Source organism: Artibeus jamaicensis, unplaced genomic scaffold (genome assembly GCF_021234435.1).
Source record: "Artibeus jamaicensis isolate MK-2021 breed Jamaican fruit bat unplaced genomic scaffold, CSHL_Jam_final contig_233, whole genome shotgun sequence".
NCBI lineage: Eukaryota > Metazoa > Chordata > Mammalia > Chiroptera > Phyllostomidae > Artibeus > Artibeus jamaicensis.
Window position 1 is genome coordinate 21,245,119 of NW_026521486.1, and position 15,915 is coordinate 21,261,033.

Below are 15,915 nucleotides of genomic sequence, written 5' to 3' on the forward strand. Positions count from 1 at the left end.
CGCAATGAGACCATTCCTTCCAGGAGCACAGCTTTAATCCTCCAGTTTTAGTGTATTTACAAAAGTCCACAGCTCCAGCTGGAGGCCCCATTGTTCTGTGCTTGTCCCTGCTTGGGACCGTTCAGCTTACTGTGCTTGCCCAGGCAGGGGAGAAAAGAGTGCCAAGTTTCTATTAGTACAATGTAAGTGATACAAAGATTGCTTATCTACTGTTAAAAAGGCTCAGGGGCCCCTAAAGCTCCTTGCTGGGTCCTCTAGGCCTAAAACAGGCAATGAACCATGGCATCCCTTATCCCTACAACCGCCAGCCAGCTTGGGCTCCTAGCACGCTCAGCCTCTCTCACTACCACACACACCACATCTATCCATATGTACATCCCTTCTCCCCCCATCTCTCTCTCATCTCTCACGCACACGCGCACACGCACAGCTGACCCTCAGGCAGTGCTCAGACAGCTGAGAAAGCTATGCACACTGAGGGAGTAGCACCAATAAGTGGCTGCCAGCTGGTGCCAGCCCCTCCAAGACCCTCTCTAGGAAAAAAAAAAAAAAGAGGTCCAGGGAGCATCTTGCGAGGTCCATCAGGACCCTGGGGCAGGAAACAGCTGTCATCAAGGCAGGCCCCTCCCAGGGGGCGTGTCCTCATCTGAGAAAGTAGGGCTCCGATGAGAGGGAGGTGGAGCCACGCAGAGCTTCCTCTATGTCCTCCAGGCAGCCGTGCAGGTCCATGTCACGGAGCACTCGGCCCAGCTGGTCCAGCATGGCCTCCCGTCTGGGCGTGCGCTGGCGCCAGGCCGCCAGCATGCTGTACTGCGCCTCGTGCACGTAGCGTCCATTCTGCAGCTCCAGCCGCTCGATCTCGTGCTCACTCAGCCCCAGCCGCCTCACGAACTCCTTCCAGCGGAATGGGGGCACGTTGTTCATCACAGCATACAGCATCACTGGGTCTGCTGCAGGGAAGCCTGTGGTGAGCCTGGGGCTGCGGCTCCCAGGCCCGCCCTGGCTGCGTTACCGGCTCACTCATGCGCCCTCTTGGAGCCCCGCCCGCCTGCACCCCCAACCGGGTTTCTTGGCTGGGTGCTCACCATCTGGGCGCTGCGTGTAGGTGCTGCCCTCCGGCTTTTGAAAGGGGGGGATGGTACTGGCTGGAGGTGCTTGGAGGAAAGAGCCAATTTCCTGGTAGGGTAGGGCCGTCTCTTTGGACAGTAATGAAGATGTGGATGTGGATGAGTCCTCAGGGGTGAGGGTGGAATTTGGTGGGGAGGTGGGGCTGAGGCCTGGGGCGGAGGCCAGGTGTTCCGGCACCCCCTGAAAGAGAGAAGGCAAAGCATTAGTGGGGGAAAGGAAAACAGCCCAGCCCTCTAGATTATTCTGGGTGGGGGTGGAACCAGAGAGAGTTAGGGGATCCCAATTTGGTTCTTACAAGATTACAATGGACAGTCAGGGAAGATCGGGGGAAGATCCCTGGTTTCACCTTACCTCTTTTGCAGATGAGTTTTTCCTATTGGGAAAAACTGAGGAGAAAGGAACAAAATATCATTAATTTCACTTCTTCTCTCGACCCTGAAGCCCATACTGGGCTTGTCCTGGGGACCTACGGTGACAGGCTTCAGGGCCTCCGTGCTCCCAGGGACAAGAGAACCACTGGTGCAGGATGATCCCTGGCCAGCCATCCAGGGCCGTCTCCTGCCAAGGAAGCCCTTCACAGCAAACTAAGGGGATGCTCATTTCCCTCCTCCCACATCCCACAGTACCCTTTTGCCTCCCAAATGCCCCACTCACAAATGGACTGGAGCTTGGCCTTCAAACGTGGAGAGCAGCATATTAAAGCCATGAAGAAGACGAATAAAAGGCAGACACCAAAGATGATCACCAGGGACAACAGCACTGTGGTGGCTGGAGACAAAGTACATTGTGATAGGAGGAGAAGGCTGGGTGGGGGGGGGGGGGGGCAGGGCTGGGTAGCTGTGTGCAGGGGCAAGCCTAGGGGAGGGCAGGTGAGGACGGGCACCGGGTTAATTCTCTTCACCTGGGTCCGGAGGTATCTGCATGATTTCACCAGTTATGGGGCACGAGTTCACACACTCCATGTTTTTCTCACAGCTAAAAGAAGAGAGAGCACAGGTGAATTGAGGCTGTACCATAGAAGGAATACAGGTTTAAAAGAAAAAAAAACATTGTTAGAAATTCTCTGCTTTACAATATTTTAGCTATCTCAATATATAGTGCAAATTAAAACTACCTTGGGAATTGATGCAAAGGAATGAAACACTTAATCACAAAATCACTTAATTTAGAATTGGAATTGACCTTGAAGAGGCTGTATAGAAAAATTAAAAGCAGGCCTGTGGTTTAATTTCCAGCCCAGTCACTGGCTAGCAGTGTGACTCTAAGCAAGTCAAGCAAGTCATTTAACCCTGTGTGCCTCAGCTTCCTTATCAGGAAAACAGGGGTCCTACCTACCTGTCAGGATCGAGGACTGAGTGAGAGAATTCTGCTTGACATAGAGTAAGTGCTCAACAAATGGTAGTTCTCACTGAACTGTTATTTTATCGTGGTTCTGCTAAAGAGCATTCTGGGACAAAGAGAGGCTGAAGAGCTTTTTTTCCCTGAGGTGGCACTGCTATTGACAATACCTGACTTTGAGAGAAGGGTCAAACGTGCATGTGAAAAGTTTAAAATGCATATTGCTGGGGGCAATATTACAAGCATGCCTTCCTGCACTGGAAGCTGTGGCTGGGCGGTGCTGGGCAGTGTGGAGTGAGAGGACCTACATGGGAGGCTCCAAGGGCCTTGAGAAGGTGAGTTCTCAGCCATAGTCGGAAACCAGAAAGGCACTTCCGCCCACCTTACAAGCTCATGATGAGAACAACACAGGATGGGTAGAAAAGCTCTTTCAAGAAGAGACAAAACTTAGCGAGAAAAGATAATAGTTTCTTGTCAGACACTTCGTAGTTATTTTTGGTGGCTCTTTAAAGGAAAAGATTTTATTTATTTTTAGAGAGAGGGGAAGGAAAGAAGAGGGGGAAAGAAACATCAGTGTGTGGTTGCCTCTCACATGCCCCCACAACTGGGGATGTGGCCGGCAACCTAGGTATGTGCCCTGACTGGGAATTAAACCAGCGACCCCTTGGCTCGCAGCTGGTGTTCAATCCACCGAGCCACACCAGCCAGGGCTATTTTTGGTGGCTCTTACGACTTCACCAAGTGGATGTCATTACCCTTTCTTTAAAGGTAAGAAAACTAAGGCTCAGAGATGTTAAGTCACATGCTCAAAGTTGCACAGCCTGTAAGTGGCTAGGCTGAGATTTAAACCCAGGTCAGTTCAATATCAGAGCCCTCAAGAGTTTCTACTTTGCAGGCAAGTATGCAAGTATGTACTGGCTTTCCAGTACAGCCTCTGGAAAGCCAGGAGGAAGGAGGCCTAGTCAAACACACTGGGAAGGAAATATCGCACTGTGTCAAACCTCAGATGCGATCAATAATAAGAGCCACCATTATTTGCATAACACACTCACACAGAGGTGCCAATTAAACCATGATACATCATCAACTGTTGTAAGACACAGTCTGACTGCAGAGATGTGACTCAATGGTAGACCCTGTTGCCTAAGAATTTCAATGTCAAAAAAAAGAAGAATGTCTAAGTTAGAACTACAAGTCCCTAGTGTGTGAGCCTCCATCCCAAAGTTGGGGGAAAGGAGGACTATCTGGTGTCTTGATATAAAGTGTCTCTCACTCAAACAGCTGGTAAGAGCCAGAGCACCCTGGGGTGCTCCCTTGTCCTGCTGGTGGCTCTCACCACAGCCACTCCATCCCACCCAATGTCCCCTGACCCACTGCCCAGCAGCTGGCAGAGATACTCACTAAGTACAGGATATGCACTTGTTGTCTTTTACAAAGAACCCTGCGTGGCAGGAGCATACGGTGTTCTGTTTTTCACTACCTGTGGGGAGAGGGGCAGTATAGCTAAAGGAGGACCAGAGGGAGAGCCAGGAGGGGCTGGGGTAGATGTCCAGAGTAGAGAGATTCCCACAGACTTCGGGAGTGGGAAGGATAGAAAGTGCTGCCTTTTGAGGCAGGCTGCAGAAAGGTGGAGACCCTCCCCCTGAGACAGGACCCACCCCTGTAGTGAGGACAGGGGTGGGGTCAGCGAGGTGTGCTCACAGGAGACTTGCACCGTGCCATTGAGGCAGAGGCTGCATTGCATGCACTGGAAAAGAGTGTCACTCCAATATTTCCGGTACTGTTCCTTCCTGCAGCCACACACGGTGTCCTGGTCCACTGTGCAAGAAGAAATCTCCACCTGGTCCATTTCTGGGAGGGGAAGAGACGGGGTATGAGCCTCTCTCTGTAGCACACGATCACACCCATGCGCTCCTTCACGAACGCCTTTCCGCAGCCAGGAGCACAGATTTGCATGCCCTCACAGGTGGATAGGCACACGCACCCCTCTCAATGCCCAACAGGCCCCACCCTGCGTACAGCCCTTGCCCTCTCCTGAGACTCACCTTTTCGGCATTTTGAGCAGCTGAGGCATTGCCTGAGGTGGTTCTCTGAAGCAGTATAGGTGCCATTTTCACACTCCCTGCAGTCTGTGTCCAGCCCTGGGCCTGGACAGTCATTGTACAGGTAGGTCCCTGTGATTGAGATGTCTGTATTAGGCTGCAGCGGAGAGCTCAAGGAAGGCGCCCCATGCTAGTGGAGAACAGCCTGGGCCAAGGTCTTAGGAGAAAAAAGGAGGAAGAAAATCCCAGCCCAAGAGAAGCAGCTAAGTTAGGAGACTCTGGGACAGAGACCCCAGGTTCTAGAACATCTGGAAAAAGCAAAGAAAGCAGCAGAGCCCCATAACTGAGATATGCTGCTGTTACCACTTGTTCCTACCTTTATGGCACTTCGTACAGCAAATGGAACTATTATGAGAGTGGGGGTATTTTCCCTGCGGACACTGGCTTTCTCTCTTCTCCCGGTCCCTGGAGTGAGGGACCAGCGCACTAACCCCTGAGGGGTTTATTTCTGCCACCAGAATCAGGAGCACCTAGGGAAGAACCCATAGAGGAGACCCCATCAGGATCTAAGCTCAGACAGTCGGCACCATGCAATCCAGTGTTGAATCGTTCTCTAGTCGCCCTGTGTCCCCCCAGCTCAAGGCTGGGAGACCCCGGCCCAGTTCTATTTTATCCTTATTTCCCCATAGCAGCTAATGGTGTTGGACTCAGGGCAGATGTTGAAGAACTGTTTGGTTGTTTTTTTTTTTATTGGGAATTGGTAGCTTACCTCAATTCTGGCCCTTCCCTCCCAAGAAGCAGTCCCAAACACTGAGGTGGCATTTCTCTGAGTGCTGCCTTCCCACCAAGTGAACGTGCACAGAGGCGAATAGTTGGCAACTGTGCACTTTTCTGTTTTAGGCTCTTCGAGTAAGAAGGTGCTTTTAAAATCAGACAGGACTGGAGGTAAGTGATGCCCCTATGGGCACCGTTCCTGGGCGGCGCACAGAAGTAAAAGGAAGAATTTCTGTGTAAGTCTGTATCAAAACCTCACTCAGGATCCCACCCTAGACTCCACGTTATATCCCCTTCCACCACTAAATCTGCACAAATACTACAGGTTGGCCAGGGCAAATGGAGAGGAAAGTGAAGGAAAGTTCATGGTCAAGGATAGGTAGGTGGATAATGATGTTTCAGTGGGGGCAAGAGAGGGCAAAGGCATGTAGATCACATGCAACTAGAGCTGGCCAGAGGCTGGTGATCCAGCTCAAGTGACCATCGAGTCAGCCAAGAGCTAAGGCTGTGCCAGGGAATCTAGAAGCTCTTTGCTCCCAAGTCCTTCTGGAAGGCATAATTTACAGCCTCAGGCCAAGCCCACAGCAGCTGAGTCACCTGCCTATTTCTGGCTTAGGTGCCTGGAGACACCTCAGCAAAGCCAGGAGCTAGTGTTGAGCTCCAACCCAGACTTTGCTTTGTTCAGCCTCTTGCTGGCTTTCTTTGGGCCTCATTTTTTTTTTCCTTCTCTGCTTGTAAGAGTGGCTTTATGTAAAGATAAGAGGATGTCCTCAAAGTATGTTAAACAATGCAGAGCAACACACTAATCAGATCACAGAAACCTCAGCCCAGGGCAGGAGGGCCTAGCAGCCCTCAGCCTCGGTGGCTCCGTATATCAACAGCCAGGTAAGCAGCTCACACGGAGTTGCCCCCTGGGAGATGTTGCAGCAACCCAGATGCCCAGGCCTCAGGCACAGAGGAAGCCACACTCAAAATCACAGCAGCCACCAAAGGGGCACACCCCCTACTCAGAGGGCAGCAAGCAGCGTTCCCTGGCCCACTCCCATACTGTGCCACCTCCCCTGAGAACAGGACTGGGGCTTCCAGGGCAACAGGAAGAGTGTGGGGTGGTTAATGGGAAGAACTTCCCGATCCTGAAAGAAGAGCTTTCCCCGAAGAAGAGCCTCACAGAACCTAAGGTCATGGGCACTTAGCATTCCATCCAGGGAGACTGGGAGCAAGGCCAAGGGGCAGAGACAGAGTCAGGAAGAACTGAGGGGCTCCAGTTCCTGGACAGTCTTGGGGGGTAGCTTTTTGGGGACCTCTGGCCTGTGAGGAAATAAACTTCCAAGGACGGCAGGAGGGAGGGAAGCTTTCTCAGGCCACGTGTCCCCACCTCTACAGCACTTTGGGGGTTAAATCAGGTCCGGGAAAGGGAAATCTTTTCCCAGAAGCTCCGCCCAGTGACTCAGGCCAGAGGGAGGGAGAGGATCTTGGGGAGGGCAGAGGGAACCAGCAGCTTCTCCAGCTCCTCAGGGGCCATGAGTCAGCATAAAGACTAAGAGACCAGCCAGCAGTAGGTCCCATCTGACCCTTTCCTCCTATGGGCCAGTCTCTCTCTCCAGTCCACCCTTAGAGCCCCCATTCCTCCCCTCCTTCACAAAAGAGCAAGGCAATGGACCCTTGTCCCACTGGGCCCCCACATTTCAGGAAATGGCTCCCTCTCCCATTCCATCCCAAAGGGAAGTCTCCCTCGACCCTTGGCTTCCTCCCAGTGAGTTACTTACTCACCCCTCCCTGAGGGCCACTTAATTCCTTCCCGCCCCTCAGCATCCTTCCTTTAGACGAGGCTCCATCCTGGTTCCTCCTCCCGGTCCAACCAGTCCCCTGCACAGAACCGGCATCCCTGGCTTCTCCCTTAGCCCCCTGACACTCCCCAGTTCCAGAAGGAAGCCAACCAAGGCTGCCCTCCTCCCACCCGGGTTCAGTGCATTCCCACAGCCTGGCTGGTTCTGGCCAGTGAGGTTGAATTTGGGGACCTCGCTGGGATCCCAGACAATTCTTAGGAAACAAGGCCAATTCTTTCTCCTCGGCCCCTCCCCAAACCCGCTAGCAGCACAGGAAAAGCTCCAGAGCCCCGAACACCCACTTCTAGGAGTGAGGGAAGGCCAGCCAATCAGCACTATGGCCCAGGTCTCTCCTGCTCCCCGCCCCCACAGCGGCACCATTTGTTAGTGCTCATTGGCTCCACTGAGCACTGTCCTTAGCAGCTGCATCTTTGCAGCAAAACAGCAGAAACAGGTGAGCTTGGAGCAGCCGGACCCCAGCCTGAGTGCCTGTCACCTGGAGCAGGAGAAGAGCAGGAAGCTGGGGGTGCCTGTGGAGAGACAGTTGAGTGGGTGGCCCGGCACCCCTCCAACTCCCCCACAACTTCCGCCTGAGGAGGCTTTAAAGTGTGACTTCCTGCACCGGGGCTGTAGCCTGGGGTGGAAAGCGACCCTGTGGTCTACCCTGACCCAGCCCCCTCATACAGCAGCTGTTCCCTTAACCCTGTAAGAAGTTGTCCACTAAATTAAAATGTTCATTTAGTATCAAATATCTCTGGAGAGCTCGTGATAGTGTCTCCAAAGGCCCAGTTGCAATCCCACCTCCCTGCCCTGAGGCCCTCCATTGATGCCGCTTCCCCTACCCAAGCTCCTTAGATGCTCAGCCCCCTGGGAACTTTAATAAGATGAATTAACTATATGTATTCTTGGCTCCTATCATAATTATCTTGGGTGAGTAGATAGGATCTCCCCAATAGACCATAAACTCTCTAAGAGATCAGAAAGAGTATCTTGGTCAGAGATAGTGTCCTATCTTCCTCGGGATCTCAGCCCCCAGAACTGGGGGAGCAAAAGGAACATGGCTGATCCAGTGGCTGATCCGTCTTCCACTCCAGGTGAAGCCAGTGATTTCCAAAGAGGGAAGTAGGGAGTCAGTGTTTCTCCAACCCGCTTAGGAACATACAGGATCCGGCAGAAGTAAGGCCTACTTGAGTGTGGTTGATAGGGTAATAATATGGGCGTAATTTATAGTTTTAATTTGAACATTTCACCCAAAACGGCATATGGTGTGCTTGAGTGTGATATTGTTATGATACCCAATTACATGCTTATGATTTTGTGATAAAAAGGGGTGTTACTTGTGCCGGACCCTGAATCTCCAGGGGAGATTCTCAAGGTGCCCCACTCCGACCCACACACACGCACGCCCTCACTGGAGATTGTGATAAGTGTTCCTTTCCTCTCCCTTTCAGAGTCACGGGTGAGTAAACAGCAGCAGAAGGCCGATAAGAGTTTTCGCACCTCCGCTCTTCCCTGTTAAGGCACATACTTCACCTGGCTATTCCTCGGACCTTTAACAAACCCCAAGTTAAACTCATCAGATATCTCCTGGCCTACAGAAGCGTCACACCACCAGCTTCTCGTCACCAGTGCTGAGACCTCTGCCACTTTTCTCTGCTCAGGGCCCTCCCCACCTCTGCCGTCATTCCTCTTGCCAGTCCCTCCTCTGTGACCAATCTCCCAGTTCTTTCCATGTCCATGGTTGCCTCACACCTGAATTATTACGACGGTCTCCGGCCAACTGCCAGGCCCCTTTCCTGCTCCAACCCATCCTACAGACTTTCTTGTCCGCATTCATGCTTCAACTTGCACCCGCGTATGTGAAAATCTTCCTCCCAGGACATCGTTTCCACAGGTCGCTGTTATCCTGAATGAGCGCTCGCAGAGGTACCTCACTGCTGTTCTGAACACATTCCTGGACACAGTGGGCCCTCAGAGAACCCTTTCAGAATGAATGAATGAATGAATGAGTTCCTCCACCTGGAACCACAGTTCAAGATTCTCTCTTCATCCCCTCCCATGCTCCTTCCAACTCTCTCATTCTCATTCCCTGTTCCTCAGTGCGGCCTTCCCGCACCAGCCAAGGCGTTCAGTTCCCTGCCGCCACCACCTGCAATACGAAACCCCCTCTCTTCCTTCCTCTAATTTTCCTCAACCAGTCTCCCATTTTTCTAGCCACCCTGCCAGTCGGTGACTTCAACTCTCAGCTCCAAATCCACTTTTCAGTGAGACCTTCCCTCCATCATCCCATCAGACCAATCTTTAGTTCCTTTATTCATTCAAGAAATAGTTAAGGAGCAAGCAATCTATGTGCCAGGTCCCGCCAGGTGGCCAGGGAGGCAGAGATGGAATGGACCACTCATGCTCTCACGAGTTCTCCGTGGGTCGCAGTCCACCGTAGGCTCTGCGATTTGTGCAGGGTGTGCTCCGGAGCCTGGACACTAGCATTGACATCTACTGAGCAAGAAAAGGCAGCTGGATGAAGCTCCTTCCCCTCCCGGTTCTGGCTCCCTTTGGTGTTCGGGGCACCACATCACAATACTTTTGTGAAGATTTTCCTCCAGACTGTTCTGAAATCATTTTTGCTGAAAGCTGTCTTAGCTTCTAGACTGGAAGCTCTTTGAGAGTCGCAAAGTCTTACTTGTTTTGTCACACTCTCTCCTGTATTCTTCCCCACTATCCCCCTACACACACATACACAGTGTGCTCTGAATTGCCCACTGAATGGTGAGCAATTGGTAAGTTCATGGGCAGCCTTATCTAGACCTTGCATACCTTCTGCTTTTCTTCTAGCACCAGGCTGAGCTTGCGTCTTTTAACAGTCTTACCCTCACCTAGGCTGGGTAAGCCCCGGCCTTCAAGGCAATTGTCTGTTTGGACTACTGTACCCTGTTTTCCAAACACTGTAGCGACCAAGTAATTACTACTAATACTACTAACACTAGCAATATGCAAGCTAACATTTATTGAGGGCTTTCTATTTGCTATACCCTAGTCCTCTACCAGAATGTAGACTCCATGAGGACAGTGATTTTGTATATTACTGTAATCCCAGCACCTAAAACAGTGTCTAGCATAATGCAAGCACTTAACAAATTAAATACTTACTACATATCAATCTATTTAACCTTAAAAACAACATCATGAGGTAGTGACTGTTATGTTCATTTTAGAGATAAAGGAACTATGTGTGGAAAGGTTACATAACCTGCTCAAGTTCAGGCATCCAGGATGTGAGGGAGCCAGACCTGAATCTAATCCAAGTATCAACTCTCAAAGAGAGAAATAAGATAGCAGGGCAGGTGGCTTGCAGGGGGGGGGGGGGGCAAGGAGCAGGGGGCGGGGGGGGGGTAGGGGGGAATAAGGGGAGGGCTGGGCTGGGCGGGCAGCCTTGAAAGAAGAGATGGGCCGGGGAGTCAGGAGGTGGGACAACCAGAAAATTAGTGAGACCAGGATAGAGAGAGGTAGCACAGGGAACTAAGGGCTAGAAATGTGGAGAAGAGAGGGAGAGGGAGGGAGGAAACTAGGGAGAAAGGGCTTCAAAACCCTTTGAGAAGTCTGAGGAGACTTTCTGGGAGACTGACAGAAAAGCAAGGAATGATTGGGAGTGAAAGCATAACACCCTGAGTAAGGAGAGGTGGGGAGCCACGGGTGGGGCCGCGGACTCAGAAGAAATTTGCGAGCGGGGAGGGGGGTGGGTGGCAAGGGGGCTCTCAGGGCATCAGACAGGATGACTCCAGGACACGGAGGGTGATTGTGGATGCCGTGACATAAGGCTAAAGCAAAAGAAAGGGACATTTTCCAGTGACGAAAGCAATTTTCTTCCAACTTCCTCAAACTCACTATAGAAGAAGAAACCAAGGAATTGTTGTCTAGGTCTGTGAGGAGGGGCTGGAGGGCAGGCCGAGAGACAGTGTCCAGGTGGAGGAGGTGCTAGCTACCTAGAGAGGGTCAGCCCAACAGAGACAAACTGCCTGGAAACTGAGGCAGAGGTTGAAGAATGCTCCCATTAATACTTGACTTATTGTACAAATATAAATGTGGCATCTCAAAAACAAAGAAAGCCCCCAAGGGGAGGCCTGGGCCTGGGGAGAGCACGGCAGGGACAGGGCTGCCCTGCCCCTATCCCGGTCCCCACTCCATTCCCAAACAGCTCCCACCACATGGCCTCCCAAACTTACTCTGCCAACCTGTCTCTCCTCCCAGACTCCATTTCTCCACTTCGTTACTGTCCAACTCCTGCCCCCTAGCAGGGTTTGCTCAGCCAGGGCCCAGTGGCAGCCCCACCTCTCCACGACCCGACACACTCTGAGGCCAGCCAGCTGACCAGAGGGACGATGTTCTGAATCATCTGGAATCTGAGAGGATCGACCTCCTTCTCCCACTCCTTTCCTTTCCCTAGCAAATCGGCGTGCCCTCCACCCCCACGGTCCTGCCACCGCTGCTATCAGCCGCCCTTACGTTTTCAGACAGGCCCCAGCCCCAACAAACTTCCTCGGCTGTCAGGGGCCAGAGCTGCTTTTAACCCCCACCTTTCAAACTTCTCCCTTGCCCCCGAGTCAGGGCAAGCAGATGAATAGGGAAACCTGGGCTTCTGACAGAGTTTGAAGTCAGACCACAACCCTCTCCCAGCAAGGGCCCGGTCCAGCCTGCCGGACTGGGGCGTCACCCTTCACCCACTTTCCACTCCACCCTTTGTCCCTGGTCTCACCAGTGGCAGCAGCAGGCCAGGCACGGTGGGGTGGCCCATGTCCGGCCAGCGGAGGCCTCTCACTCCCCCATCAGGGCTCAGGCAGAGGCGGCAGGTGGGGTGGCAGCGACAGAGTCCGGGAGGAGTGGGTCGGGAGGTCCCAAGGGGAGCTCAGGCCTTGGGCAGGGGACTTAAGGGTTGAGACTTAGATAAAGACCACATTGTGGTCCCATGTGGTCTCAAACCCCAAAGGCCAGAACCGGGGCCTGAGCCCGGCAGAGAAAATTAAAGAGGAGGTGGGAGGGGAAGGGAGTAAGGCAGTTGGGTGTTGCAACGGCAAGACAGGAAGAGCTTGGGGGAGGAGGCAGGAGGAGGCGGGAAGAGGCGGGAGGACAGGGCAATTTTTCTTTAACTCTTTGTAGTGCAGTCATCGGTGCTGGAGACCTGGATCCAACAACCTGGCCATGTCCAGCCAAACACCGATGTGCAGTGAGCCCCCTCCCTCCTCACCCCCATCCACGGGATTTTCCCAACTAAACAGCAATAGAAGGACCCAGGGGCCCTGTCTTGGTATCTCCGTTGGTTAGAGCATCATCCAATACCATGCGCCAAGGCTGTGGTTGCGGTTGGTCAGGGTACATACAAGTATTGATATCAACCAACAAATGCATAAATAAGTGGAACGACAAATCAGTATCTAGAAAAACCCAGGACTTTGGCACAAAATTCACTGGGTTCCAGTTCAGAAGCCTCTACTTTTCAGCTGGGTGGTCTTGGGCAAGCAACCTAAACTCTCAGAGCCTGCTTTCCATCTTGCAAAATGGTGGGAACTTATCTCATGTGGTTGCTGCAATCGAAACAGGACGGATAAGTGATGCACGACAAGTACTAGGTGTTCCTTAGTAACTCTCCCCCTTTCCCCAAGTCCTCCACTGACACCCTAATCTCCCACTTTCTCGGGAACTTACCCCTCCAACCCAAACCTCAGAATAAATCTGAACCCTAATTTTCTGCCCAGGCTTGGGGCCCTCACATGCCCCATCCCCCAATCTGGTTCTTATCCAGTCTGTGCTTGGCTGGGTCCCACAGTTGCTCATCCCAGCCCTGCCACCAACAACGGTGGCATCCCAGGCAGAATCTCCACTGGGTCTTGGCTCCTCATTATCAAACCAGAGGAACAATGGCACCAATATGGGGAAGGGAGGTCATGAGGATTAACAAGGGCCTATCTGTGAAAATGCTTTGGGAATCACAGACATCACGTCAGATATTACTAGTGTGTTCCCAGCACCCTTTCCCCCACTGCTACTCCGTATTTCAACCCCAACTGACCTTAGAGATAATCTACTGCGCCCCTCTTGTTTTACAGCTGAGAAAACTGAGGGCCAGAGACATGCAGAGCATGTTCCTTGCAGACCCCGCAGAAACCTGATTCCCAACTTCAATCCAGGGGCCCGTTTTGCTACAACAGACACGCTGCCTCACTCCCTGACTCTGGGCATTCTATGCCACTCCCAGATGAATGACACAGCAAGGGCCAAGTGTTCATTCAAATGTCCTCTGGGCACTATGACCTTCCCTATACCCAGCCCCGGCCTGAGGTCCTCCAGCTGCTGACTGCCCGCCCCACCCCTACCCGAGTCCACCTGCCTGCCTCTTGCTCACCTCCCCTCTCTCATCCTAAGGGCAAAGCATCTATAGATGAGAATGGAGCTTGGCTGTTCCCACCTAGGGCTGACTACTCCACTCCATCCTCCAGCTTCTGAAGAACTGGACATTGAAGCCGGACTCACAGAGGAGCTCACCTCTACCAACGCACAGGGAGCTTCCAAGTACAGTCCAGTGGACCCAAAGCAGGGCCCTTGAAGAATCAGAGTCACTGGAATAAAGTGCAAGAGTCAGAATGCCCAGTTCCTAGTGTGAAGGGGCAAGGAGGGCTCCTGGCTCCTCATCCACAAACCGGGAATCACGCCCGCACCCTCACATCATACGCCCTGAGGGGTCAAATGCATGGAAAGCGTTCAGCAAAGGTTTGCCATATATTAAGCATTCGATATATGGTAGCAATATTAATCATTTGTATTAATAACAACAACATCAATGTCCTGTTTTTAATGTTACAAGAAATTTTTAATAGTCTGTACCAACCGTGTAAGCCATTACACATAGCCTGATCCACAAAGAGAATCTCATCATTCATGTTAAGTGCTTAATTAATCAGTAAGTTTAAACTTTTGCAAAATGTGGTATTAAATTATTTGATGAAACTGTGTTTTTAAAAGATGGTGAGAGGTAGGCAGATCTAGGAATATGAAAAGCTGACTAGTTTCACGGAGAAATTTCTTCCAGGGGGAAAAGAAAGAATGGGTGAGGGAGAGACTGGGACAGACGGGGAAACAGGAGAGGGGCAAACTAGGGCGAAGAATTGGCCATCGGGGTCTGTGGAGCAAAAGGTGGAGAGAAAGGGGCTTCAGCTAGCAGAGTCCCCTGTCCCCCAGTACACCCCCCCTTCTCTCTCTCTCTCATACACACGCACACTCCCCACAGCAGCGCAGAGTGATGAGCAAAAGGGCACTGGACTGCAAGTGAGGGCGACGTGACTGCAATTCCAGCCCTGCCATCCTGACTCCGTGAGTCACAGAAGGAGACCCAGGTTCCAGCTTGGTTCTGCAAGAATTATGCACTTGAATGAGTCACTTCACCTGCTAACATCAATAAGGAAAAGACGGCAACTGTTTCTTCTCTAATACTCTGATTCTAACTCCTAACCTGAAGGTCCAAAGGTAACATAGAGAGATAGGGGATGGAGAGAAGGAAACCCCACAGGGTGGAAATGCAGCAGACCAGAGAGCTCCAGGCAGGGGAGGCGCGGGGAGCTGATTGCTGTCCAGCAGGTCCTCCTGCCCACCCCAGCCGGAGGACAGGGAGCTGGGGGCCAGCGGGGCAAGGCTGAGGCTATGGCAGGGAGCACCCAGGGCAGACTTAACCCGAGGGCTCGGACGGGAGGGGCTGTTGTAACACCACCATTTTCCCCTCATCAGCTTGAGTCTAGGAAAGGGAAGTCAGAAAACACCACGTCAGTTCCCGCTCACAACCCTTCCTACATCTCTACTCTGTCCATCCTCCCCTCCTAGGTCCCCAAGTTCCTTGGCTCCTCAGGACAGAGGGACTGTAATTGAGGGGAGTCAGACCATGGCAGCAAGGGCACTATCCCCAAAGATGACAAGAAAGGGTAACTTCTAGGTGCCAGGTCTGAAGTTGGGGAAGGAACCAGGGGTCCAGAAACACCCCTTGATTTCTCCTCTGTGAAAAGCTGTCAGAAGCCTTGGCTGGTGTGGCTCAGTGAACTGAGTGCTGGCCTGTGAACCAACACATTGCAGGTTCAATCCCAAGTGAGGCCACATACCTGAGTTGTGGGCCAGGTCCCCAGTTGGGGGTGTGTGAGAGGCAACTGATCAATGTACCTCTCACACATCAATGTTTCTCTCCCTCTCTTTCTCCTGCCCTTTCCCTCTCTCTAAAAATAAGTAAATAATTTTTTTTACAAGAATAAAAGCTGGGAGGATTCCCACTGCTGCTCTCTCCATGGAGATGCCAGATACAAGGCTTTGAGGGCCAGAAACATGTGGCCTGGGTTTCATCCCCTCCACCACCACCAGGCAGCTGACGAGGAGGTGGGCAGATGAGGAGGCTCTGTAGCAGCTGGGTGGTGAGTCTCGGGTGCTCAGCGAATGGAGTGGAGACTGATGATAAGTGAAGTTGGGAAGGAAAAGGAAGTTTGGACAAGGAACGGGGTAGGGGGCAAGTCATCCTGAGCACCACCTAGTCGGTCTCCCGAGGGGAGCACCCGTGTCCGCGCCCTGCCACCCTGACATGGTCACAGACGCACAGCAGATGCTCAGCACCATGTCCACGGAGGAACTAGCAGGACAGTCTGTCTCTCCTAAGGTCCCTGAAGAATGGTCCTTTCCATGGTGAAGCCGAGGGGTACAGGAGTCTGTCCCCCCCACCCCCACCCCAGGCCCTCCTGGGGGCTTGAACCAAGACCCAGGTGCTCATGCCCACTTCCTACCCTCTT

General features: G+C 52.4%; 1 protein-coding gene across 2 annotated transcripts; it reads right to left on the reverse strand.

Moving 5' to 3' along the window:
* Positions 1–17: 17 nt before the first annotated feature.
* On the reverse strand, positions 18–12,188 carry TNFRSF1A (TNF receptor superfamily member 1A). Of its 2 annotated transcripts, none has more exons than XM_037160211.2 (10): positions 11,859–12,188; positions 4,885–5,038; positions 4,512–4,640; positions 4,168–4,317; positions 3,868–3,946; positions 2,030–2,103; positions 1,783–1,896; positions 1,480–1,514; positions 1,086–1,308; positions 18–947 (listed from the first exon to the last, which is right to left on the reverse strand). In XM_037160211.2, the coding sequence occupies exons 1-10, from the start codon at positions 11,895–11,897 to the stop codon at positions 643–645; spliced, it is 1,302 nt and encodes a 433-aa protein (XP_037016106.2). In that variant the 5' UTR covers positions 11,898–12,188; the 3' UTR covers positions 18–642. The 2 variants fall into 2 exon arrangements, with proteins under 2 accessions (XP_037016106.2, XP_037016105.2); XM_037160210.2 differs by having other exon boundaries at positions 18–950.
* Between the last annotated feature and the right edge of the window lie 3,727 nt (positions 12,189–15,915).

Bases quoted from the DNA above. Each gene is read 5' to 3' on its own strand.
- TNFRSF1A (XM_037160210.2), bottom strand. From the start codon at position 11,897: ATGGGCCACCCCACCGTGCCTGGCCTGCTGCTGCCACTG. The intron at 5,039-11,858 runs GTGAGACCAGGG...GTTCTTCCCTAG, and splicing joins CTGGCCTGCTGCTGCCACTG to GTGCTCCTGATTCTGGTGGC. The intron at 2,104-3,867 runs GTGAGTATCTCT...CTCTTCTTTTAG, and splicing joins AAGTGCATATCCTGTACTTA to CTGTGAGAAAAACATGGAGT.